Genomic DNA, 25633 nt, shown 5'->3' with positions numbered 1-25633 from the left:
CCCTCTCCAGCCTGGCCCTTATAAGTCTCTCCGCAAAGCTGTCCAACGCACGGTTTCCTTTATTGTAAACAACAATGAAGTGTGATATTTGAAAAAACACAGATGCACCACCGGTGAACTACGAGCCACCAATCATTTGTAGTCTGTACCCAAAGCGGCTTTTGAATCCCTCCTTCTCTTCCCACCTCTTCAAATTCATTGGCTGCCAGAAGAGTAGCGACAATGTTTAATGCACCATGCGGTGTCCGGACTTCAGTCAGTGAGAGGAAGCCTTCTATGTGCTTAGGGCTGTGTTACGTGCAGAAAATACCAAGTAACGCCTGTGCGTATATATTGAAGGAAATTCACCTTCTCTTTTGACAGCTACAGAGAGACTTGTAGCAGAATGCGGGGTTGTTGCTGACCACCTCCTCAGCAGCTGCCTCTCTGTCTCTGTGTGTGCGTGTGTGTGTGTGTGTGTGGACTTTGATGGGGACGGCGGACAAGGACAAAATGCCACTACGGGAATCAGTCACTCGGCGCTGTTTCGGACTGAGGGAAAACAACTGATCGCCTTTTAAATATCCACTTTGGGATCTACCATACTGCACATCTGGATTTTTTTCTCTTCTCCTCTCCCCCACACCTTATAGAGTATTTCTCCCGAACAGTTTTCCTTTCATGAAGCACGGTGACTCACTGCAGGCAGAAGGCGAGTCGCTGCATCCTAATCAGACAGCGGAGAGGACTTCAGCTCATTGACATTACAGTCATACTTTTCTGGAGCACTTTTTTTTTTTTATTTCCACTGCGCTGCACTGTAGCCTACGTGTGCAGCGGAGGCTTGTGGCTTTTCTTCCTGCACAGAGAGAGGAAAGAAAGGGGAAACGGGTGGTATAACTGGTTACAGGGGATGAAACTCTCCCTGAACCCTGCTGGAACTGACTGTTTTGCTTTTTACGCACGCATTATTTGGACTATTTCAGCAGTTTGTTTGGTAAGTTTACCTTTTGTCTTTTATCTTCTTTAGGTCTCTTCTTAAAGCCCCACGTCTGTTGCTCATTTCCAAGCTGTAGTTATTTCCCAGCCTATGTCTATGCATGCGGATGCAACAGCTTCTTCCTCTTCCTAAGGACCGTTGAATCTTGCAGAGAGAGATGGAGATGGAGAGGGAGAGGGAGAGACACACAGAGGGCATCGGTGGAGAGAATTACACGGCTGTGCTGAGATGTTGGCAGCTCATTTCCGAATTTTTATAAGGCTCATTGTAAATATCCGGATTATGCGGATTTGTTAATGCGTGTAAGAGGCTCATTTTATACACACTTATTCAAATAGCCGCCACAATAGGCCACATTCAGTTGTACGCCTGCAGTGTTACCATATTATTAAAGTTGCCCTATTGCAGTTTCAGTCAGCATAATGTGTGGATGTGCCACCATCACGCTGGGGTCAGCTCTTACATTGCACATTAGAGATGGATTAAAAACTGCATTCTGAGTTGTATGCTTTTAATGATACATGGAGTAAATAAGCTACAAGGGGGGAATCATAATTTCCCTGTGTATCTGGGCTGCGCTGAGTGTCTTCCCAAGGTTAACTAATTGACAAGCTTCCCCCATAATTGTGGAGATGAATTACACATGAGCCCTGTTTCATTTTTGGCTCAGCGGTGGATCTGATTTCTTACTGGCAGAATGTCTTGTGTAGTCTGTTTTTATTTGGGTGTGTAATTGACACGTATACATTGTAACGTTTTTTTTGTTTGTTTCTGTTTTCCTTCTTAGGTGGTATGAGTGAACACTTACAATGACTATTCTGTTTGGAGACCGGATCGCGATTATTGCTCAGATGAGTCTGGGCGCTCAGCTGAATATAAATTAGGTGTTCAGCACCACAGATTGCTGGAAGAGGCAGAGGAAGAGAGAGACAGAGCAAAGACAATCCCCAAAGACAAATGCCAAGGCCTCACATGATGAACAGAACTCTTTATTTGATCCCGAATAATAGAAACACCAAATTTGAACAAACTATCAACAGGTCAAAGGAAGCGTAAACGCAAGACAGATTACAGCAGCTTTTACGGAGTGGGGATGTATCTTTCTATTTTCTTTTTCCTCCTCTTATGGGCTCAAGCCCTGACATTGAAAAACTTGAATTACTCTGTCCCAGAGGAGCAGGGTCCGGGGACAGTCATTGGGAACATTGCCAAAGATGCCAGACTCGGACTCGAACAGGTTGGGCAGGGAGGACAGGGTAAGAAAGCCAACTTCAGGGTGCTGGAGAACTCAGCTCCACATCTCATCGACGTGGACCCCCAAAGCGGACTGCTGTACACAAAGCAGCGCATCGACAGGGAAACCTTGTGTAAGAGAAACCCCAAGTGCCAGCTCTCCATGGAGGTGTTTGCCAATGACAAGGAGATCTGCATGATCAAAATAGATATTCAGGATATTAACGACAACTCACCCACTTTCCCCTCGAATGAGATTGATATTGACATTTCTGAAAACGCAGTACCAGGGACACGCTTTCCCCTGACCAGCGCTCATGACCCAGATGCAGGGGAGAACGGCCTGAAAACCTATCAAATAACACGCGATGACTACAATCTCTTTTCCTTGGAGGTGAAATCCCGTGGGGACGGGACTAAATTCCCAGAATTAGTTATTCAACGACCACTGGACCGAGAAGAACGAAGCCATCACACTCTTATTTTGTCAGCCACGGATGGGGGGGAATATCCCAGGTCAGGTACCATGCAGATAAATGTTAAAGTTATTGATTCCAATGATAACAGCCCTGTGTTTGATCAGCCCTCGTATGTTGTGGAAATTCCTGAAAATTCACCTCCTGGTAAAGTGCTGATCGATTTAAACGCCACTGATCCTGATGAGGGCAACAATGGACAAGTAGTCTATTCTTTCAGTGGCTATGCCCCAGAGAGAATCCGGGAGCTCTTTTCCATAGATTCCAGAACAGGGGTCATAAAGATTCAGGGTGAAATTGACTACGAAGAGAGTCCTGTTATTGAGATTGACGTCCAGGCAAAAGATCTAGGTCCCAATCCAATCCCAGGCCATTGTAAAGTCACTGTTAAAGTGCTTGACAGGAATGATAACTGGCCGTCTATAGGCTTTGTGTCTGTGAGACAGGGAGCCATCAGCGAGGCAGCACCTCCAGGCACTGTCATTGCTCTGGTCCGTGTCACAGACAAGGACTCAGGCAGGAATGGGCAGCTTCAGTGCAGAGTGCTAGGTAATGTCCCTTTTAAACTTGAGGAGAACTATGATAACTTCTATACCGTAGTGACAGACAGGCCCTTGGACAGAGAGGTGCAGGATGAGTACAATGTCACCATTGTGGCCAAAGACAATGGCATTCCGCCTCTGAACTCCACAAAGTCCTTCACCGTAAAGATTCTGGATGAGAATGACAATGTCCCTCGCTTTACCAAGTCAGTTTACCTTCTTCAAATACCTGAGAATAACATCCCTGGGGAGTACCTGGGTTCAGTTCTGGCACATGATCCAGACCTTGGCCAGAACGGCACAGTGTATTACAGCATAATCAACTCCAACGTGAGTGGGGGTGATGTCAACACCTATGTTAATGTGAATGCAGCTAATGGAGCCATCTATGCTGTGAGATCTTTTAACTATGAGCAAATAAAGTATTTTGACTTTAAGGTTCTTGCCAGAGATGCAGGATCTCCACACCTGGAGAGCAACGCTACAGTGCGCATCAGCGTTCTAGATGTCAATGACAACATCCCCGTCATAGTTCTGCCCCTACTCCTAAACGACACAGCTGAAATCCATGTGCCGCGTAATGTTGGTGTTGGCTACATTGTCACCACAGTGAGGGCAGTGGATAATGACTATGGCGAGAGTGGGAGGCTCACATATGAGATCTCAGATGGCAATGAGGAGCACCTCTTTGAGATTGATCCGGTGACTGGGGAGGTGCGAACAGCCCATCCATTCTGGGACGACGTGAACCCCATTGTGGAATTGATCATCCGAGTATCGGACCACGGCAAGCCAAGTCTTACTGCAGCTGCCAGGCTCATTATCAAGGCCTCCAACGGACGTCCTCCTGATGGACTGCCACACACGAAGGACAATCAGAACTGGGACATGTCCCTGCCTCTTACTGTGACTCTAAGCATCATATCCATCATGCTTCTGGCTGCCATGGTGACCATAGCGATCAAGTGCAAGCGGGAAAACAAGGAGATCCGTACCTATAATTGTCGCATTGCAGAATACTCGCACCCTCAGCTGGGGAAAGGCAAGAAGAAGAAGATTAACAAGAACGACATCATGCTGGTGCAGAGCGAGGTGGAGGAGCGGGATGCCATGAATGTGATGAATGTGGTAAGCAGCCCTTCCTTGGCCACCTCTCCCATGTACTTTGACTACCAGACACGCCTGCCACTCAGCTCACCAAGGTCAGAGGTCATGTACCTCAAGCCCACTGCCAATAACCTCAGCGTTCCCCAAGGCCACGTGGGATGCCACACCAGCTTCACAGGCCCAGTCACCAGCACTACAGACACACCTACTAACCGCATGTCCATCATACAGGTAAGAGAAATAGCACTCCTCTCCTTCACTGTTATGCCACCATTTTCACGTCACAACCCTCAGAAAGCTCCCATTTCCTATATCAACATTTCCCCCTTGTTTTGTAAAATGAAAAAAAAAGAAGATAAGGACAGGCAGAGGCAGCGAGGCCCAGGAGCACAGAGAGAAAAGAGGAGAGGGAGGGGTGAGCATTAGAAGGATTAAACAGTCATTCTGGTGCTCTCATAGAACAGAGCCAGTGACATCGACACAAATCAGTTGTGCTTGAAATATGTCACGGCAGGCTTTTGAAATCAGTTTTCATGTAGAAATTTTTCATTAATCACTCAATCACTGTCGTTTCATTCCTGTGGAATAAAGACTTTAGCCTGTGGCTGAGTTCTAATCAGGTATGTGGGTTTTTTAGGATCACTTTAAGCAATATATCCCTACGAAATCTGCATGTCTAAATCTGATAAAAAAATATATAGAATTGCATATTAATGTACTTTTTTTTCCAATAATGGTGAAATCTATAATGAGATATCATGAGAGTCAAGTTGCTCCAAACAGTGACGGATGTATGCCGACTGTTTCAAGCCACCGTTCAACATCATATCAGTCATCAAGTTCTATAGCGCCTTGTGGTTAACTCTAGCGCTTTTAATTCCTAGAGATTAGCAGATTGTACTTATTTTCACGGCTACTTTATACGTCTTTGTGTGGAGTACTTGGATGTATAAGCCTCTAACGTGATAACTTCTCTGTGTCTTTGGCCTTAAGCCCATTAAAAGTCTGTCGTGTCAGACGAGGATTAAGGCCTGCTTAAGACAGTGGTATGTAACACTGAGGATAATGGGCAGTTCTAGCAATCCCTTTTTCTGATGTTTACCTTTTGTCGACCAATAAAAGGTGATGTTCCTAATAGAATTTGATAGAAATAATAAACAGTGCTCATTGAGTTTTATTATATTTACATTCTCCCTGCGGCCTTACACCGTTTGGCCCAATTGGGGAATGACATTACTTCCAGTTACATCCCAAAGGACTGTAACTATTAGTCTCTCCATTAGGCTCTCTGCTGTCTTTTCTATCCCACTATTTGCGCTGGATGTGGATGTGACGATGACTGTGATCAAATGTGACGTGTTCCCACCAGGGAGGAAGGCCACTGTTTGTTGTTCCCACTCTCAGTCTCAGCCCTTCCTCTATTATGAGCCAGCTGCATAGGGCAAGGGTCAGCACAAAGACCGTTAAGGCTTCCTAATCAGAGGGACAGAATAATTGCTGGTCCATTCTGCAGGCGGTTTCTCTGCTAATGTAGTGAATCGTGATGATGAATTTGACTGTGTGAGGCTGTTGCACATCCATTTTGTGCACTTACTTTTCTCTCCCCCTTCAGACTGTCAAAGGGAAAACAAGCAAGAGCTGCAACAACACATTCCTTAGTGTCTTGTTTACAGAGGGTCCCCTCGACGCATCAGGCGTGCAGGGTGCTCTATTGTATTATTCAACAGAAACCTGTGTAGAGGGAGATGGCCTGAGGCATTAAGTTTCTTCAGAATCTGTACAGAAGCGTATCACTTTTCTCCCTCCCCCCCCGCTTCTGCCTCCTCTCTCCGTTCGTGTGGACAGTAAGTAACCTGAGTCAGAGGAGAGTGGCTATGGGAAAAATGTCAGGAAACAAAGACAGAATTCCCCTTCCATCGATCCCAAGGCCTCTCAGCCCATCTGTCACTACAGTTGCCACGGGAGGAGAGGCTAAATAGGAAAAATAAATAAAGAGATGGATAAAGCGGGAGAGCATATCGCCTGCTCAGTCAGTTTCACAAGGGCACCTTAGTGCTGCTGTCTTCATCCGCACCTAGTGGGGCTACTGTAGCTGCCTGCAACTCCCAGTCTCTCTCCACACTGCTGCTGGCCTCTAATGATGTTTTATAGTGGTGCACTGGCAGACAGGCTGGGCTTGGTCTCTAGCTGGGAGAGGGGAATAATATGAACATATCAGCAGAGCTCTGCTGGCCTTATCATTGTCACCACCGTGCCAGCACCCGGCCCAGTGGAGAGCTTCATTTCATTTCTAAAGAGAATTCCTGGGATAAGGAGATGGATGATACGTAATGATGCCTAATTCCGCTTAAGGCGTTGAAGGGAATTACTTAGTGTGGAATCAAGGTTAAAACCAATCTGCTGCAAAATTCCTCAATGCTCAGGAAGAAGGGATTTCAGTAAATTGCTCCAAAGAGCGAGCCCGCGCCCACTCCGTCTTGAATACGTTTTAGGATTTTGTCCCACATTATGTTTGGCTCCAGCAGCTGTGCCAGGCTGTGGCCCACTGACTGCCTCACAAGTTTCTCCGCTGCTTTCCTCCTACCTTTTTTTTTTTCTTTTTTCGAGAAGCTGCCCTCTCTGTTACCAAACATTACAAGACTCCTGTGTCATTACTTTTAAATGGCCCATAATTTATCATATTGATTTGTTTTGATAAGTTTTGAGTGTAGTAATTTGATTCACCATGAAACTCTAATTAAACCGAATCCTGTCTCGGTGGGAGACCATCCATGTTAATAAGGTGCAGGTGGTACAGAGGCAAAGGGGGAGTCTGAAAGGCTATAAAAGTCGCCTTTAGGTGGCGGCATTCTGCCTTGTGTAGGGTGGCATTGAGATGAGGGTGTCAAGGAGAAAAGGGGCTCCAGTCTCTGCTGACTTGACATTGTCACTTGTCACTCGGTGGGGAGGCTCCTGCTACGCTAATGAAAAATGTCAGACATGAATACGTTACAAACACGTGGAATATAGAATAATTTTCTGGAATCGCCTGCATGACACTGTTTTATTACAAGTGTCTGAAATGAGTCACTGATTCCACCAAGCAGACACTGAATCCGTGTAAATTCGCACATAGTTTTGCTGCATGTAAATTAGAAAATGCAAGGCGCTCTTTTAACAATTGGTAATAATCCAGCCTCTTTGAATGGATTCTTAAAATGACTGGCAGCCATAAACCTTTTGAGCAAATTAAAGGATGCTTTAAAAAAAGCAGTTAAGAGGTGTGACTGTGATCATTTAAGTGGCGCCTATACAATATAGGAGATAAAATGTTCACTGCTTTGATCTGTTTAGGTTGAGCTTGTGCATGCCAACAATGTAGCTGCAGCAGATGTTGAAAATGGGTGCTTCCAGGAATGGTCTTACTCTGCATAATTTAGGGAGATTGTGTGTGTGTGTGTGTGTGTGTGTGTGTGTGTGAGTGGGTGTAACGTCATTGTGCATTCCAGGCATGTGATTTAAGCCTTTAGCTGGCAGGCTCCGTGACAGAGCCCCTCTCTTTTATGAGCGGGACAATCTTGCATTTGTCCGAACCTTGAAACACCCTTCCTCCTAGAAACACACACACAAACACACACGGACACACACACACGCTCGTGCACACAAACACACAGATGCACATGTAACTGGGCTTGGGCTGTTTTTAAGGATTCTACCGAAAAGTCTTATCAAAGCCTCTGCTGTATATTGTATTGAAATTGCTCCCACACTTCAGTGGCCACTGAGGCAATGAATAGAAAAGTGCTCTTTATTTCATTTTTCTCCCTCTCCCTTCATCTTTAGATAACTGCTTTCCTCTGGAGCTTTCTATGGAATGAGTTTGGTAAACCTGTATGTACTGAAGCCCGCTTGCTGACAGGATTGAGCAGCTCAGCAACTAGATGCAGTCGGTCTCAACAGTCATTTAAAGGAATGAGAGACAGTTCAAGAAGCCATTTGTAATTTGTGTACTTTTGTCCCCCAGTTTAGCTCTTCTGGGCCACTAGGCCAGATTTGTTTTACTTGAGCTTGCCAGTACATAAAAAAAAGGAAACAAAAATTATCAGCTCGCCTTGGGGTGTATCTTCACATTTCCTCAAATAAACCTGCTGCTACTGTACATAACACTACATGCTGAAATGAATTATTAATAGGCAGTTTTATTTTTCTTCATCTCCCCCAAGCTCATATGATAAATACAACTGAGAGGAAATGCAGTCAGACCACAGAATGTTGCCTTCGGGAACAACAGTAAATTATGTTATCTCTATATAACAAAAAAAAAAAAAAAAGATTTTTTTTGTAATTGAATGTTTCCTCTATTAGCTGCCATTAGTGGTATTCCGGTTCACAGAGGGCTTGTTTGAGTACAGATACATCAGTGTGTCTTGAAGCTGTAGCAGAAGTGTAACGCACAGCACAAAACAGCAGCTATATTTGCATCCTCTTTCATTAATAAATCATAACGTTTAACAAATCAAAGGGAAGTGGAAGATGTCACGATAAACATCAGAGGTCTCTGGCTACACATTTGTGAACATGGAGGGGGGTGGATAAATACAGGGTAGGTGAAACAGAAGCTACTTACTTCTGATATAATTCTGATATAAGCAGAATTTGAGCGTTCATTTACTTTTCTTGGGGTCTGTTTGCAATGTGTAGTAGCATGAGAGAAAATTGAGATGACTGTAGTACTCTGCTAAGTAGACCCATGCTTCTCCTCTCTCAATACCAGTGCAGTAATGACATTTTTCAAGTTTTGGGAAGGAAAAAAACTAAGGAAATCTGCTCTGGTAGTAATAAATGCCACCAATGACTTTATCTTCACCCTCATTTTTAACGTTTCTTTGGCCGCTATTTCCATGGAAAACATTAATCGGACTCAGGCTGGAAATTCTTCAAAGATTTACACAATTAATAGTTCATTTGCAGAAACATATTACGAGTTCTCGGAGAATTTGTTTGAGATTGGAGGCAGCTGTGGAAGTGCATGTTTTATTTATCACGAGTTCTCAAAATCCAAGTAACCCTGCTAAATAATTGAATATGTAGGCCCTTGACTGTGGCCACCACTAAACACAAGTTCCCCCTGTAACTTACAACAAACTCCAGCAGAGTCAAACTGTAGACATAGATAGATAGATAGATAGATAGATAGATAGATAGATAGATAGATAGGTAGACCCATAGATAGATAGATAGATAGACAGATAGGTAGACCCATAGATAGATAGATAGAAACATAGATACATAGAGACATAGAAAGACCCATAGATAGATTGACCCATAGATAGATAAATCGACTCATAGATAGATAGATAGATAGATAGATAGATAGATAGATAAAAACATAGATACATAGAGACATAGATAGACTGACCCATAGATAGACCGACCCATAGATAGATAGACTGACTCATAGATAGATAGATAGATAGATAGATAGATAGATAAAAACATAGATACATAGAGACATAGATAGACTGACCCATAGATAGACCGACCCATAGATAGATAGATTGACTCATAGATAGATAGATAGATAGATAGAGACACAGATAGACCCATAGATTGACCGACCCATAGATAGACCGACCCATAGATAGATAGATTGACTCATAGATAGATAGATAGATAGATAGATAGATACATAGATAGATACATAGAGACATAGATAGACCCATAGATTGACCGACCCATGGATAGACCGACCCATAGATAGATAGATTGACTCATAGATAGATAGATAGATCGACCCATAGATAGATAAAAACATAGATACATAGAAGACACTTGTGTATGTATACATTCTATTGGTCAGTTACTCCTTTCAGCCAGCAGCTGTGCGTTCATTTGGACACAGCACTTATCTGCGCCTCATAATTTCATTATTTTTAACTGACCTCCTGACCCAGCTGTTCAGGGAAACAAAGAGCTTTTTGTTATTTTTTCAAGTGCAGAAAAAGAGACAGGATATGAGAACACAAGTTGACCTCCGTGATAGCCAGATTGGCCGGATACATTAAACCAATTTGCTTGGTTCAATAGGAAGCAGCCTATTGGAGATGACATTGGCACGATAATAAGACCGTGAATTGTCAGTGGATGTTCGCTCTCGAGCTATTGTGCTTTTTTGTGTGTGCGTGAGTGTGTTTGTGATCGAGGGGAAGTGGATGACCACAGCTCCTCTGCCTAATTCATCGACACCGGAGCTTCAAAATATCATGTCACACTGTCACGTCATTCTGTTGAGTAGCAAGTGCCACTCATAAGCTGTGTTTCGCTCCCCGTACACAGACTGGCATTTTAAGCGGCTTCAGATCAGGTCCTGTCAGGCAGACGTTGTAATTACTTTTCTATTCTGTTCTAACAAGGCCACCAAAAGCGCTTCTTTATTTTGCTAGTCTTCTGTGTTTGTTGTGGCTGTGTTCTTGTGTGACAGTGTGTGTCTTGTTTTCTTGACCCTGCTAATACTGCGAGTTGCCCACATTTCTTTTGCATTTCAAGTACACGCCTACATGCCTTGATGGATCTGTACGTTTTGTACCCAACAATCCTTTCACTGTAAGGTGTTTTCTTTTTAATATAAATCCTTTAATATGTACTATTTTATAGAGGAAAAGAAGATTCTGACAAAAAAAAAATCTGTGCATGCCCCCAGTAGATTTTGAAGCATTTTCCTTGGTGTTGTTGGCATTCTGCTCAAACAACTGAAGCACAAGGAGCCAACCTAGCATCAACAGAGGTCACAAAAACAAGAGAACAAAACATAACCTTCACAGTGGAGGAATCTAAGATTCAGCTGCCATGTCTTTGTGCGTGTGTATGTACATGCACACGCGCGCACGCACCTGTGCTACCACCAGCTGTGCTCTGAAGCACCGGTCTTGCTGGTTCCCTCAGATTGGAATGGGTTTCCCTGTAGGGGCCGCCTGCCCCCTGAGGGCTCTTAGATCCCTCCTGGGATCTTTAGACTTAACGTTTCGGAGCAGCAGGGTGCTGGAGCTGCAGCAATACACAGGTATATATATACAGTATATAGGAGTGACCTCACGGTAATGTGCGCTGAGATGCACAGCACACAGAGGGCTACACTGGCGTACATGGCATGACAATGTATTCTTTGAACTGCCAGCAGCTGGGTCTCCTTGCTGTAAATCAAACACTTTCAAAGTCAAACAAAGTGGAGCTCGCTCTGCTGTGTCTTGGCACCAGTCCAATCTGAGAGAGCTTTTATTTCTGCCACATCTTCCTTCACTGTGCCCCCTAGGCATGTGCTGTAGAAACAACACGCGGCTCAAAGAATGAGTTATGTGAATCTGTTCTCACCTTCTATCTCATTAGTATAAGAGAAATGATTTATCCCTTTCTCCCTGAATTTATCTCTCCTTGTCCTTGCCTTCTACAGTTCAGCACTTCTTCAGCTTCATCAGTAACGTGATTAATTGACTGGAGGGATATACCATGAATACCATCTCATTTTCTCTAATTTCACCTAACTACATGTCAAAACAAGCCGCTATGAAACGGACTGCTTGTCCCCCATACAACCACCGGAGTACATTACAGCCGCCCGATCCAGAAACGACGGTTTGCTTTGCAATTTGAGGAGTATTTTTCTAAACGGTGTAATCCTGCCAGTGTATGTTTGCATGTTTGTGTGTGTCTGAGAAGGTCCGACACTCTAATGGGAGAGATCCCACTGTCTCCTCTGTTCCTGCTTATATTTGTGGCACAGTTTGAAATCTGACTCCCATGTCTAAAGCCCTGTGTGTGTCTGAAGGGAATTGACAGCCACTGTGTTTTGCAGTGGCTGTTATGTGTTTGTGGCAACAGAGGGGGAATGAGTCGGCACTCTCAGATGTTATTGCCTAAACAAAAGGCCCACTAAGTGGCGGGCACACAAGATTTGTCATCAAACATTTGACAGTGTGTCCTCTCTTCAGGGTAGCAGTGGTGATGCTGAGTGCTAATGGCGTATTGAAAACGGTATATTTGGCCGGGCTCATCTTTTTCTATTGTACGACACAGATGTACTCAATTGGCCCCTCACTGGGTTCATGTCTTAGAGAGAAATCTTTTTGGGGCCTTCAGGATTCAGATCAATGGCTGGTTTGCTCTGTTTCTTATTGATTTTTCCTCTGTTTGGAACTGAAATACTGTATTTCATTATCTATCGCTCTGAGCATTGTTTAGTTAAAAAACAAACAAAAAAAACACTAGTGCTCGCGCTCTCTCTTTCTCGCCTTCCCCCGCTCTTGCTCCGACTCTCTTCCTTTTCGGATTCCCTTTCTTTCTCTCTGCTCTTGTCATCTCGGATAAGCGATGCAATTGCTCATGTTACTGACGACCCAAGCCAAATTCATAATGATGAGATTATCTTGTCAACAGTACAGAGTGTATATGTCTGCCGTATTGATCTGCGCACAGTCTTAATAAATGAAGTACCACGATGGAAGCGTTGGCTCAATGATAACTCTGAACAGATCTTGCTATTTATACACCCTCAACGCCGCTGAGATGATGAATGGAACTTGTGTATTCTGCCGCTCTCCTCTCTTTTCCCTTTTCCTCCTGTCTTTCCTTTCCTCTCTTCCCCCTCTCCTGTTTCCAGATTGATGGGGTGAAACAGCCCCCTCTCCCCCCCCACACACATTGTCTGGGATGCGTCCTCTTTGAGGTCACGCTGACATGCTGAGTCGATGTACTCCCAGGTGGAGAGACATGGGTGCTTCTGTGGGTGGATCCAATCAGATAGACTACAGGGGAGGGAGAGCCGGGAGGAAGAAATTACTAGCGCTGGAGCTGGGTGCCTGTGTGTGTCTTTAAATGACTGAGGTTTGAAGGGGGGGGGGGGGGGGTTTATCTGTGCATTTGAAGAGAAGGTCAGCAGGGTTTAGAGCTCGAGATTATGTGTGATTGTTTCTTCCGTGGGCTAGCTGATTAATGCTAAAGCTGGTCTGACAGATTCTTAATGCACCATAGACGCACTTAAAAGAGACTCAGAGGAACTGGCGTCCAACACTCTGACAACGGAGCATTATCCTAAAGCCTTTTCTGTCAGTTTTTACCCAGGTGTATGGACAGTATCCTTCCTGTCTCCTGTTCCTCCGCTCCCCGGCCCCTCCTTTTACTCGGATACCTCTGACCTGATACATATACAGCAGATAGGTCACCTTGAAGCGAGGCTGCATAGAGTCCATCTGCTGCGCGTGGTTGTGTGTGTGCATAGACAGACAGAGAGGGAGAACCCAGGTGTGTGTATGTGCACTTGTGCATGTATTGATATTAGCCATATGTGTGCTTGCATCCTGTGTGTCTGTGTTTTGTGTGTTTATATATCTGCGTCTGGCCTCGGTTCTGGGCTTTGGGGAAATATCTCGAATCCTTTCATCCACGGAACGATTCTTCCTCTATCAATTGAGATGGAATAATTTTGTTCTTTTAATGTTTGTGTTCACGAGCCCTCAGCTTCAGTCTTGTTAACCCACGAACCACATTTTGTGGATGGTTTGTTTCAATACCAAATTATAAAATGCTTGTTTCTTCAGTCAAATTGTACACAAATCCTGGAGAAGAGGGCTTAATAATATCAGTCTGAATGCGTATTAAAGGTGTGCTTTTAGCAGACTGAAAACAGGTTGATGGCACTCCATTTTTAGATTGCAAGGCTGCGAACGCTGATTTTCTAAAGAACTTAAAGTCGAATGCTGGCTCACTGTAAATGCTGAGCATGCTTATTTAGCTATTACTCTAAACACCGAAGGATACAGACTTTTATCCAGTTTATTATATAAAGCCTTTTTGTATCGTAGTTAGTTTTATCTTATTGTTTCATTCAGTGGCAATTTCTGATTATTTGTATAAATCCAATCATCTAACAAAAAAGCATGTTTTTTTTTCTGAAATAAGCTTGCTTCTTTTAGAGTTAGATAAGGAGATACACACCAGCCTCTACTAGAAGTGTAAATCACAATTTTCATACTATATTGATTCTTTGGACAACAATGTAATATTTGCTGATATCAGGGTTGGAAACCATTTTCATTTGAACTGATTCATCCACTTCCAGTACCTGGAATTTGGTACCTGTACCCAACAGTACCTTTTTTTGGTACTTTAATGTCTCTGCAATAACAAACATTTCAGTCAATCAAATTGCAATTCTTCTCCTCTGCTCTTTTCACACATCAAGCAAATCTTCTGTCTGTCTGTCTGTGAGCGCATATGTGTGTGTGTGTGTCTGCTCATCTAGCACTTACTAGGCTATTACTAACATAATGTAGGAAAAAAAATACACCAAATGTCAAAACTAACGTGGCAGATTGGCGCTGCAATCATAGTGTTGGCTTACTAGGAAGCCCATGGAGCAGCTATAGAGCGGCCACGGAGCTTGGTGTCCGGCTGTGAGGCACTTCTGCGTCCTTAGTGAAGTGGAACCCATCGGCTCACGGAGCTCTGTGCCTGGCGTCACATTCCTTCCGCCTCTCGTCTTAACTAAACCCGACGTTCTCATGCAGACGTGCTGTCAGGTACCAAATTTGGCACAAATAGATTTAATGTAAGTCAGTCCTTGGTAGTAACAATGTTGTTTGGTCAGAAACCTTGAAAGCTGATTTCACTGAAGCGCTTTTTAAATAGGAATTGTGCAAATTTGCAGGAAAGCCCAATCAGTCTTTTTTCAGCATTGGCAGTATAAAAACAAAATCGGGGAGTGCGGCAAAATGCCGCTTACCTACTTTTGTTTATACAGAATGTGCCTTTTTCGGGGCAATGGGGGGGCGTGAGCAAGTAACAAAACGTGTAGCTCAGTGTGTGACGTAAACAGTGACGTGCTCCGAGGGAAGCTGCGGCTGGTCAGTCCTTCTGTGATTCTCTCAGAAGTTGGCCCGTCCTTCTTTTCGTTTGCAAGGGCAAGGAGGGTGCGCAATTCCTTGTCCCCCCAGTTGCTCATCTTTACAGTGTCTATCAGGTTTGCGTTCCCCTCTTGCTACTAGCTGCTCATTCCTGCTATCTGTATCCACCGCCAGTGGATCGCACGTGCCATCATCAACAGCTCCTCCCACAAGTCATCAACAGCCCCTCCCGTGGTGGAAGGCCGCCTCAGTCTGTTTAAGCCAAAAAGGTTCTGCCAATATGTCTACCCTACGAGGCAGAAAATTGGGCACCTCGGATCAACTCGCCAATCCGGCTCTGTGTGTCTAAACGCTCGGAGCTTGCCGGCAAAACGGCCCAACATTCGCTGAAAATCTGGCAGTGTAAAAGGGGCTAAATTCACAATACATTTTAATTGGATTGAATTCAGGGGCCTGCGATTCATTTGAGAAAATACCAGTATCCCTATTGCCTTTCTCTTGGCTGCTCGCCATTGTCTGTCTGGAGCCAGGCTGCTAGCAGTGTTTGAATGTTTAGGAAAGCGGCATGCTTGAACGAAAATGGTGACACAGACATGCCATTGGAATTTCAAAAAGAAAGGCGAATCTTAAAGATGATGATATGTAACAATGTTTTCACTCTGCATAGATGATATTGGATTGGTTGATCATTAAATGGAAATATCGGTTCAGATTGGTGTGTTGTTATAACCCTATCTCCACCCCTCAACAATATGTGCAGCTACAGCCAGCAGCGATTAGTATAGCTTTGCAAAAAGACTGGAAACAGATAAGAAAGTTAATAAAATCCACCAACCAGCACCTCTAAAGCTACTTAATTAATTTGCTTTATCCTGTTTGTTTATCCAAAATGTGTCAAAAAGACATGTTGTTTTACATGAGGTTGGTCAGAAGCAGAGATTAAAACGTAGACATGTGAAATACAGTCTTGGAAAGAAAGCGACAATTGTATTTACCAAGCTGTCAAAAATATGCCTTCGAATGTTGTTACAGGCTTGTTGCTCAGTAAGTACTCTACATCAGTGCTCATTTGGTGATATCCATGCATGCGTGTCTTTAGATGTACAGTAGGGCAGGCCTCTTACCTCTGCAACAGCTTTGAATTTTTGGGCTGAGTTGGCTTTGGATTAATGAGGGTGAAGCAAGGTCAGTGCTGACTCAAGACTTCAGTTAACGGCAAAGCTGTTGTAACTATTGATGAGCAAGTACTGAATGATTAGTAGCTTACACACCAAGATCACATACTGCACCCTTTCCTTTCTTTTCACTGCGCTTCTCACAGTTTCAAGTGTGTTTGAATAATTAAACATTAAGTAAAGTCCTCCGTCTCTCATTCCTCTTTCACTTTTTTCCCTTAAGTGTAAATATTTTCCCTTATCAATAATCATAAGACCGGTCCCAGCTGTACGCTGCCCAGACCAGCTGGTTAAATGTGTCTACACAAAACGTCTTAAGTAGTGAGGGAAAACAACAGTGCTATTTTAGGAGCGCTGGCAAACTGCTGTGTTAGGGCTTTTTGTGTGTTGAAATAAATATCGATGCCAAAAGCTACAGTTATCATTTTCTCCTGGGGTTAAACTGCCACAGATGTGGATTGTGTTGATACGAGTACAAACGCGCTGTCTTGTGTCGCCCTTCCTTTTCAGAGCGGAAAACTTTCCTCTGAGATGGCAGCTGAGACTGAATTGGCTGCCGAGTTGTTGTCAGTGTTGTAGTTTTAAAGATAATGCTGGTAGGAGCTGCAGACAGACTGAAGTAATATTGCAGAAGATAATTGCAAATATAACGAGGCCTGTAATACTTGAGTAAGATTAGAATGAGGAGTGCTTCTTGCCCTTTTCAACTGGAGTCACAAAAACAGTGTTTTTTTCAGGGAAAATAGAGATGGGGTCATAACCTGTTCCAGTCAGACTCTTTTTGTCTAGTGGACTGTGATTTAGAGTGTTATTTTATTTCATGTCCAGGTCCGATTTAATGATTTTTTTTTTTTTTTCTGTTGTAGCGTTGACTGCCAACGCTTGAACAGGCTTCCTCATTATACTGCACTGCACACAGGTGTGACTGCACTTCATAATAATGGCTCGGGAATGACACATATACACACACAACTATGTTTATGTCCTTAAATACCCATGTGTGCTGTAATCCACTGTGTTCCACAGGTGAAAATAATTCTTAGTTGCTGTTGTTTTAAGTAAACTAAAATTATCTGTGAATAGTTTTTATGCATATTTTTGATTAAGAAACAACTACAACCAACTACAAAGATCAAAGTAAAAATCAGACTAAAGATGTCATTTACAACCCAAAAACTCTTGAGTATGGTTGGGTATAGGGCTGCTCCGGACTAATAATTTTCCAAGTCGACCAATAGTCGTCATTTAGGGCCATTAGTCGACTAATCACCCACATGTTTACAATATTAATTTAATTATTAAAGTATGTATTTTGGGTGGGGCAACACAATGGTTTGAGTTGAAGGTGTGAGAAAGAATAGTATCAGTAACATTGTTAACACTGTGCTACATTACAGAGAAATACAAAACCCTGCTAATGAACCTTCATTAATATAGGCCTATATTTTATCTACAAGTGCACGTCACACACTGAGCAAGCCGCCTGTTAATGACACTGTGGGCTAATGGGCATGTAGCTACTTCCATGTTTCAGATGATACGTCATGTTTGTAGTCGACCAATGAAGATGAGTTTACATATCACCTTGGGTTCGTCCTTCACCTTCTCAAAATGATCCCACACTTTGGATTTGCTGCCCGACATGTTATTAACTAGCCTGTGGAATAACCACAGGTACCAGGCCTGGAAATTAACCTGACTCCTGTCTGACTGCTGAGCGTGGCCACTTCCTGTGTCTGTCCTTTCAAATTAAATTTCCACATGGTCCAGTCATATAGGTTTTGATTTATTTTGATTAAGTTTCACCTTCTTTTTTTTTTTTTACTGCGACTAAGCGACCAACGAAATCTTGGCAACTAATGACCTTTCTGGTCGACTAACATTTGGTCGACTATCAGGGGGCAGCCCTAGCTGGGAGAAAACTAAGCTGTTTTCTACTTATTTAGATTTAGAACTGATGGAAATTGGCAAATCTCGCACTACTACTGCAAATCCAAAACTGTTGTATACAGGATAATAGAACAGAATTGAAACAAACAACTTAACCAGCTGATGTCAGTATACATTTTGTACATAGTTTGGGGGATTGTAGCATACACCCAGGACTGTCCTGGTAAAGAAATGTACCTTGCAGTGAATAAGGGCAGCTCTATGTGACATTATCGTCATTTTTGTGTTGTTTTTGCAAATTAATTTATACCAATTTTTGTGCTCTGTAAAATAAATTTCATTGTTAGGCTATTAATAGGTACATTGTCGTTGTTCATTGTCCATTGTAAAGTGCAGAACACAGAAACATTTTCTTTTTCAGCTGAGACATTTTAGTCGTGTCTGGTTGCCGTGATATGGATTATCCGCGTTAGAAAAAATGCCGTCACAAGGTAGAGTACCTGCTCTGGATGTAGGGAACACTTGAACATGTAGGAAAACAGGTCTGACCCAATTGCCTGTATTTTAATTTTTTTCTCTTCTATTGCTGTTTTTGGTCAGGAATGTGATGGTTGGTCTTTGTGGTATTGTCCCACCCATCCTCCAATTCTTGGCAACAACATTCTGGCATTTGTAGCAGAGTGTAAATACACTGCACTCCTTTAAAAAACAAAAACATGGACATGGCGGTTGTGGCGGTTGCTTGCCATCTCTGCAGTTGCAGGTGCCTGAAAAATGCACTAAAATCTGCTTATTACTGGACAAGATTTTGATAAAGATGAAAAACAAAACAGCCTCGTACTTTATCACAAAGGTATGTGTTTCCTCGACTGAAACACTCATTTTGAATTCAGTTTATTTGGTAGTAAACCACAGGTCCATTGTAAAATGGGTCACAGTCATATTGGTTTTATTTACTTCCATTTAGCAGGGAATAAATAAATAAATTACCAAGTGCCAGTTGCCAGTTTGCCAGTTTGCTGTAGTATAGAGCCTCAGTTGTGTGTTTCCAATGTGGCAGCTTATTGTAATCTTTACCCGAGGGGATGTTGGTCAACATCACAGCGGTTTATGGGTAATGTTGTCCTTTTTAGTTAGATAAGGATGATTCATTCAATAATGGCTTAATCATCCCATTAATAAATCAATTACATGCATAGGAGTTAAAACAGATTACGATATATTTTTTTGTAATTTGTGGTAAACAGATTATTCTGTATTACTATATGCTTATTAAGACAAGCCTTCTGAGCCATTTTGTTTATGCAGGATTTAGTTTAGCCCATCATTTGATTTTTCATGCATCATAAAATAGGCTAGACTGTAAGATCTCCAGCACCTGTAATGGTATGTGTGTGTGTGTGTGGACTATGTAAGTGAGCAAGAAAAACATGTTCAAGGATATGCACGCTCTCAGGAGGTTTGTATTTTATTATTTTCTACTTGAGTCGATTCTCAACCTGATAATAAAAGGCTTGAGAATAGAGTTTAACAATGCTTTGTTGACCATCTCGCAGACACAGGGGGGTCTGTTTATCCCTTGGAGTTTTCTTTTGATGCTCTTTTAAAGTAATTTAGTCTCCAAAATTAAATGACAGACATTATTACAAAAGATGAATGTACTCTACAAAAGCAGCTCTTAGCAAACCAGAAAAGACGTGCTGATGGATTCTTTTATAGCTGTTCCTCTTAAAGGCAAATGCAGCTATCCCGCATGTACATAAGGTAACTGCTTTAGAAATCTGACCAAAGTAGTCATTTGTAGACAGAAAAGAAAATTATATCCCAGCTCGCTTGGGCTCGTCCTCAAAAGGAATAATAAAGTAGCAGTAACCACACAGGTTGAAGAAAATCAGCTTTTAAGTGGTGTTTTTGTCTCATCTGTCTTGATGAAAAGAGGCAAGAACGACCAGCTCAGCCCTCCCTCTGTCCCTGTGCACCCTTTCTTTCCCGTCTTTCCTTTTCTCCCTCTTCACCTATCGATGACTTCAGTCCCCTGCTCAGTATGTGGTTAGAATAACAAGTCAACTCTTTCATTTGGGTGCCATTCTCTCACTTTATGAAGTTCCTTTGTTGAGACTGAGGATGATTTAAAAAAAAAAAAAAAAAAAAGTCGTGCCACTAAGACGACTTGATGCTTTCCACTGGGCTCCTAATAGCCATCTCTAATGACACTGTATGGTCAACCAAAATAATAGGCAATCAATGTGAGTGGTTGCATATTAATTATGAATATTGTGTCTTTGCTGGTGAGCAGTGAATATGCAAGGAGGAGGCCATGCTGTTTATACAACTGTATATAAAAGCCTCCAAAGTGCTACTTAGCCCTATTTAATGACGGAAAAAATAGCCCTATTCCCCACCAAATGAACACCAACGCACACACTAACACTAAGAACGCAGTCATGTTATGAATTATGAATTACGGCAAACTGTCATTAACAAGATGAGACTGTTGAGTTGGATTAGAGCTGCCTGAGTCACCAGCTTCATAATAAACCAGCAGTTCTTACAAAAGTCCCATAGTAGTTGTACTGTACAAGAAACTCTGTCACAGTTCTACAAGGCAACGGCGACTCTAACACATTCAGATGTGGGCAGTTTAATTCAGCTTGAGTTGTATTAGATCGGTGTTACTGAAGTCAAGTCCAGCACAATTAGAGACGGGGAAGAGAGGAGAGACTTGTCAGTAGGAGAGATGCTTTAAATGACTGATCACAAGGGGCGGGACAAATAATCAATAAATTCCGATCCAGTCTGGTGATATGTTATCGTTACACTGGCACTAATTCCACTGCATGTTCTCTCCTGTTGCTGTGGTATGTCCTTCCCGTAGACACAGAATGAATAGAAAAGACATTGAACTGTTTGCCATGGTCTTTTGTGACACACTCATGAGTCTGAGAGCTCTGTTATGGCCCATTCTTAAAACTATTTTTCTTATTGAATGGGGGAAAAAAAACAAGTCTAGACTAATCCAAGTTTGTCTCTTTCGTCAGGCTAAGACTAATGTTAGCTTAATTGCCTTGGTGAGTCATCAGAAAACACACTTCATTTAAACTCAACAGAAACAAAATGAAATTCACCAAAATGGTCTAAGGGTGCTGTCATACCTGCCCTGTTTGGTTCAGTTCAGTCAAACTCAAGTTCGTTAGCCCCCTAAGTAGGGATGTCCTGCTCACATTTTTTTGCATCCAATCCAATACCAAGTCCTTTATTTTGAAACCGAGTCCGATACTGAGTCCGATTCGATACTTTGCAAAGCATTAAGAAAGAAAGAAAAAAAAAAAGAATGCATCCAAGTTGTCCCATAAGGTTTGTTTTTTATTTAAATAGTATCCAAAAAGCTTATCGGTGGTTCAGCAGCACAAAATGTAAACAAATTCAGTATCTTCTTCTTGTCTTCAACAAACAAACTAGGCCTATATCTTTATACATTGGAAAGCAGAGGCAACAATGAACATAGATGATAAACCTGGCCATTTTTGATTCCTTGGATCTTTTATTATACCGATTCCGATTTTGTAAAAATAACGTTATCGGAGCCAATACCCGATCCAAGGATCGGATCAGGACATCCCTACCCCTAAGTGTGGTTCGTTTGGGCAGGTGTGAACACAGTTATCACACTCAGGTACACAAATGAACTCTGGTGCGTTTCGTTTGTGGTGAGAACGTGTTCCAACCTTGATCCGAACCAACTGCAGTCACATTACACATTGTTTGGGTTCAACAAGCATGAGCACGTTACAGTGCACCTCCTCCTGTACTGCCTTAATATGCACATTCGGCACATCCAATGCATCAAAACATTGTTTTCTAGTTGGAGCCGCGCCTCATTTTCAAACTAAAAATTGACTAAATTGACTAAAATGAACAATGACAGCAATATAGTCCACGATGACCAGCGCTAAATTCAACCTGCGTAGTTGTCCCTCCATTGTGACATTAGAAAGTGTCACATTTATCTTGCAAGTGTACCTTTTCTTCAACGTTTACTTCCTTGATTTTTCCTGCATGGTAATTCTGGCCAATCAAAAGTGCCTTTCTCATGCAAGGCATTTGATCTGGTTCCCTTGTAAATGCTGCCGTGAGAACATGAACCAACTCTAGGGAATTATGCAACTTTGTAACACAATTAGTCCCTGATGCGGACCAAAGCAAGATAACTCTAGGTCTGAAAACACCTGTAGCTAGTCTTGTTAGTAGTCTAGTTAGTAAGGTGGTCGACAGTGGTCGAAACAAATCCTTAATTTGCTGAGTTAGATGTAAAATTGTGCTAAAGGACACCCTGTTTATGCCCGCTGTCTCTCTCATCCTCTCAGCAGTGGATCTCACTCGCAGCTACAGTACATAGTGTTTCAACAAACATGTAATTAATGGTAACAAAAGAAACAGGGAAATAATAATCACGACAATATTTTAAAAGTAATGGATTGCTCATTTGAAAACTCACTAATCCACTGCTTGTTTGGTCGTTACTGCAAAACCTCACCTCAGTGAGTTCGCAACTTGGCGCTAGTTGGTTTGTCTATATGAAAGTTAGGCGTCTACAATGGTCACAATGGCAGCAGTACACAAAAAAATGGCCGTCGCTCTGACTATCCTGCTACACTGATTTGAACGGGAATGTCCGTTCTACTCTCATTCTACTTCTATGGTCCTTCCTTTCCTGCAGACATTTCTGAAATATTCCATGGTACACAGTGTTCAATGTCAGCTATCCATTAAATGAAACCTTTTCACAATGCCAGAAATTGTACATGCATCAAGTCCATTTGGAGTTTATGCTACCTCATATGAAACAAACTCAGAGCTTTCAACATCAGTCACATGGAGTGTCAGCTCACTCATTCATGAGACAGTTATGGTTACCTGCCATCCTGTGACAAACATCGTGGTATAGAGGAAAATCAACATAGCTTATGCAGGTGACTCACTGTAGCAAATCATTCTGCAGAAAAACCCTGCGGCAAGGGCTTTTTTCATCTTCTGCAGTGGTGTGACCAGCGAACAACATTCTGAAGTCAGTCAGGACCACAGCTAGACTTTATACCTCACAGATACAGAGCAACAGGAGGCGATGCATCCTGCATCTCAACATATTCGGATAATGAGTGCTGTAACTCTACACAAAATTCACAGTTGAATACGCAGCATGGTTTGGGGGTCAGGGTTCAGTATGTTTTTCGGTACAGCTGGGAAAACAACACAGAGTTTCTTTGAATTTATTTTGAAAAACAGTGAAACTCAACATTGGCTCATGGGCCCTAAGTCCTGCTGTTAAATACAAAATAAATGAAAAGATCTCTGGCTAAAACTAGTAGAACTTAAGGAGTACAGTAAAAGCTGTGGTTCAGATTCATCACCTAACAGACGAGGTGTGAATGTTTATTTACTGGCGATTCTCTGCACGGCAAAAAGAAACATTTTTTAAGTCTTTTTTTAAACTTTAACTGGAGCATATGTGCCTGATTTCAGCTGTGCCTCATGTCATTTATACAGCTGCACTTGTTCACACTTGGGAGTTGCCAGTTTAACTACTATTTCGTACATTTCTCCACAACACAGCTCACTGGGGCATTTTAGAATTATACAAGAGGTTGTGTTTGAGTGTTGCTGACATCTGGTAGAATTGCAACCAGCAGTAGAATATTACAAAGCTCATTTTTCATTTTAGTTTGTTGTTCTTACAGTAGGTAGACATACTTCAGAATCATTTGTTGGAAAAATTGGTGCACAGGTGGCAGAGTTTTTACCTGTTTTGCAACATATTCCTTGCAGGATAATTTGCAGATAGTGTGCAAATGATGTGGTACAAATTATCACACAGAATAACACTTCTTTCCCCTCTAAATAAATCAGACTAGTTGAGATCAATGGCATGCTCTTTTTATTATTTTTAGTGGAAGACAAAAAAAAAAGTCCAAGATAAGTCCATGTGCGGTACACCATTAAAAAGACAAAAGAGGATGTTGTTTTTTCCACAGAGAAAGCACTTCCTCTGACAATGAATATGGAGGCATTCTTAAACACTATGACGAACAATGTCCAAACAAATATATTACACCTTGAAATCCAAACTTGTATTTAAAGGTCTAGTGCGTAGCATTAAGTGGCATCTACTGGCAAGGTTACAGAACTGAGATTTCTTTCTTAAAGGGCAAGAAAGTCCACATAGAACAGGCTGGAGTGGAGGTGGATGGGTCAAACAAACTCCAGACTTTCACCCAGGACACACTGTTTGTGTCCAGTGTAAAACCAAAACTCACACAAGTTGTTTTTGTAATAACTTAATGTGTCAGTATGTTTTGCGTACTTTTCCAGTGACGCTTGTCACACGAGAACCCTGTCTCACTACAAAGTCATTGAAAACCAATGCTTGGTTAGTGACTGCTGGTGTTAAACACAGACAAAAAAAATCCTTTCACATCAGCATGATTCGTGCCAGCTGCCATTATTGTTTAATGGTGCCCAGCAGCGTCAGGGGAAATCATGGGGGGCCAACAACGAAAGCTAAGGTGGCTAAAGTCCAAGTAGAGCGGATGGGAGGGGGGTGGATGGGTCCAACAACCACCAACCTTCACCTGGAGAGGCCGGTGTTCACTTCCCATGTGATTGTAAAGCCAAACCCTGTTCTTTTTTCCTAAACCCAACCCCGTGAGTGTGTAAGCAAAACATAACGAAGTGCGTTTGTTGAAGAAAAAACCCCTCAATTTGCAGAGTTGAACTGATGTAGTGCGTTTATTTTGAAAGCGACTGTATGCACACTGTACATTTCCTGTAAAAATGGAAGGCTGAAATTCACAAAGTGTCCCAGAACATCAATAACCAACGCACCCAGGGTATCTTGCATGTCATATTTTGACATGGAAAGTCCATGACCAAATGCTGGTATGTGACAAGGTCAGAGTAGTAATGTGTTGCATGTCACGTATGTCATATTACTTTTGTAATAAGTGTACTTACTTTTAGCCAAACTCATGGTTTTTTTAAACCTTCCACATGCTTTTGTTTTCTAACCTTGAGGAAGTAAACCTAAAAACGAAGACTGTTTGCATATAACGAGCAGAAACTTTGCAATCCTGTGAACACAAAAGTTTACTTTGAAAAGTGACAATGCATGTAATGAGCCTAAATTGACATGCCGTTCTTGAATGTCCAAAACTAACACAGGAGGGGTACCTAGAACTTCATATTTTGACATGACTGGCCACTGACTAAGCTTCGGTTTTTTATGAGTTTGGAGTGAGAATATGTTGGTGTGCAAAGAACTATGATGGCAGACGAAAATGCAAATGGCCCTATCTAAAGCCAG

General features: G+C 42.3%; 1 protein-coding gene across 4 annotated transcripts in view; it reads left to right on the top strand.

Moving 5' to 3' along the window:
- Positions 1-223: 223 nt before the first annotated feature.
- Positions 224-25633, top strand: part of pcdh17 (protocadherin 17) — a 76959-nt gene continuing 51549 nt past the window's right edge. For 2 of the 4 annotated variants that reach the window (XM_050052941.1, XM_050052146.1), the window contains exons 1-2: positions 224-976; positions 1767-4358. In XM_050052941.1, the coding sequence (XP_049908898.1) occupies positions 2073-4358 (2286 nt within the window). In that variant the 5' untranslated portion in view covers positions 224-976; positions 1767-2072. Of the gene's footprint in view, positions 977-1766; positions 4569-25633 lie in introns of all 4 variants that reach the window. The other 2 variants (XM_050051312.1, XM_050050509.1) reach the window with 1 other exon arrangement.

Source organism: Epinephelus moara, chromosome 1, assembly GCF_006386435.1.
Source record: "Epinephelus moara isolate mb chromosome 1, YSFRI_EMoa_1.0, whole genome shotgun sequence".
In the NCBI taxonomy this organism is placed as follows: Eukaryota; Metazoa; Chordata; class Actinopteri; order Perciformes; family Serranidae; genus Epinephelus; species Epinephelus moara.
Note: the sequence above shows the minus strand (reverse complement) of the source record. Positions and strands in the feature narration are given on the sequence as shown.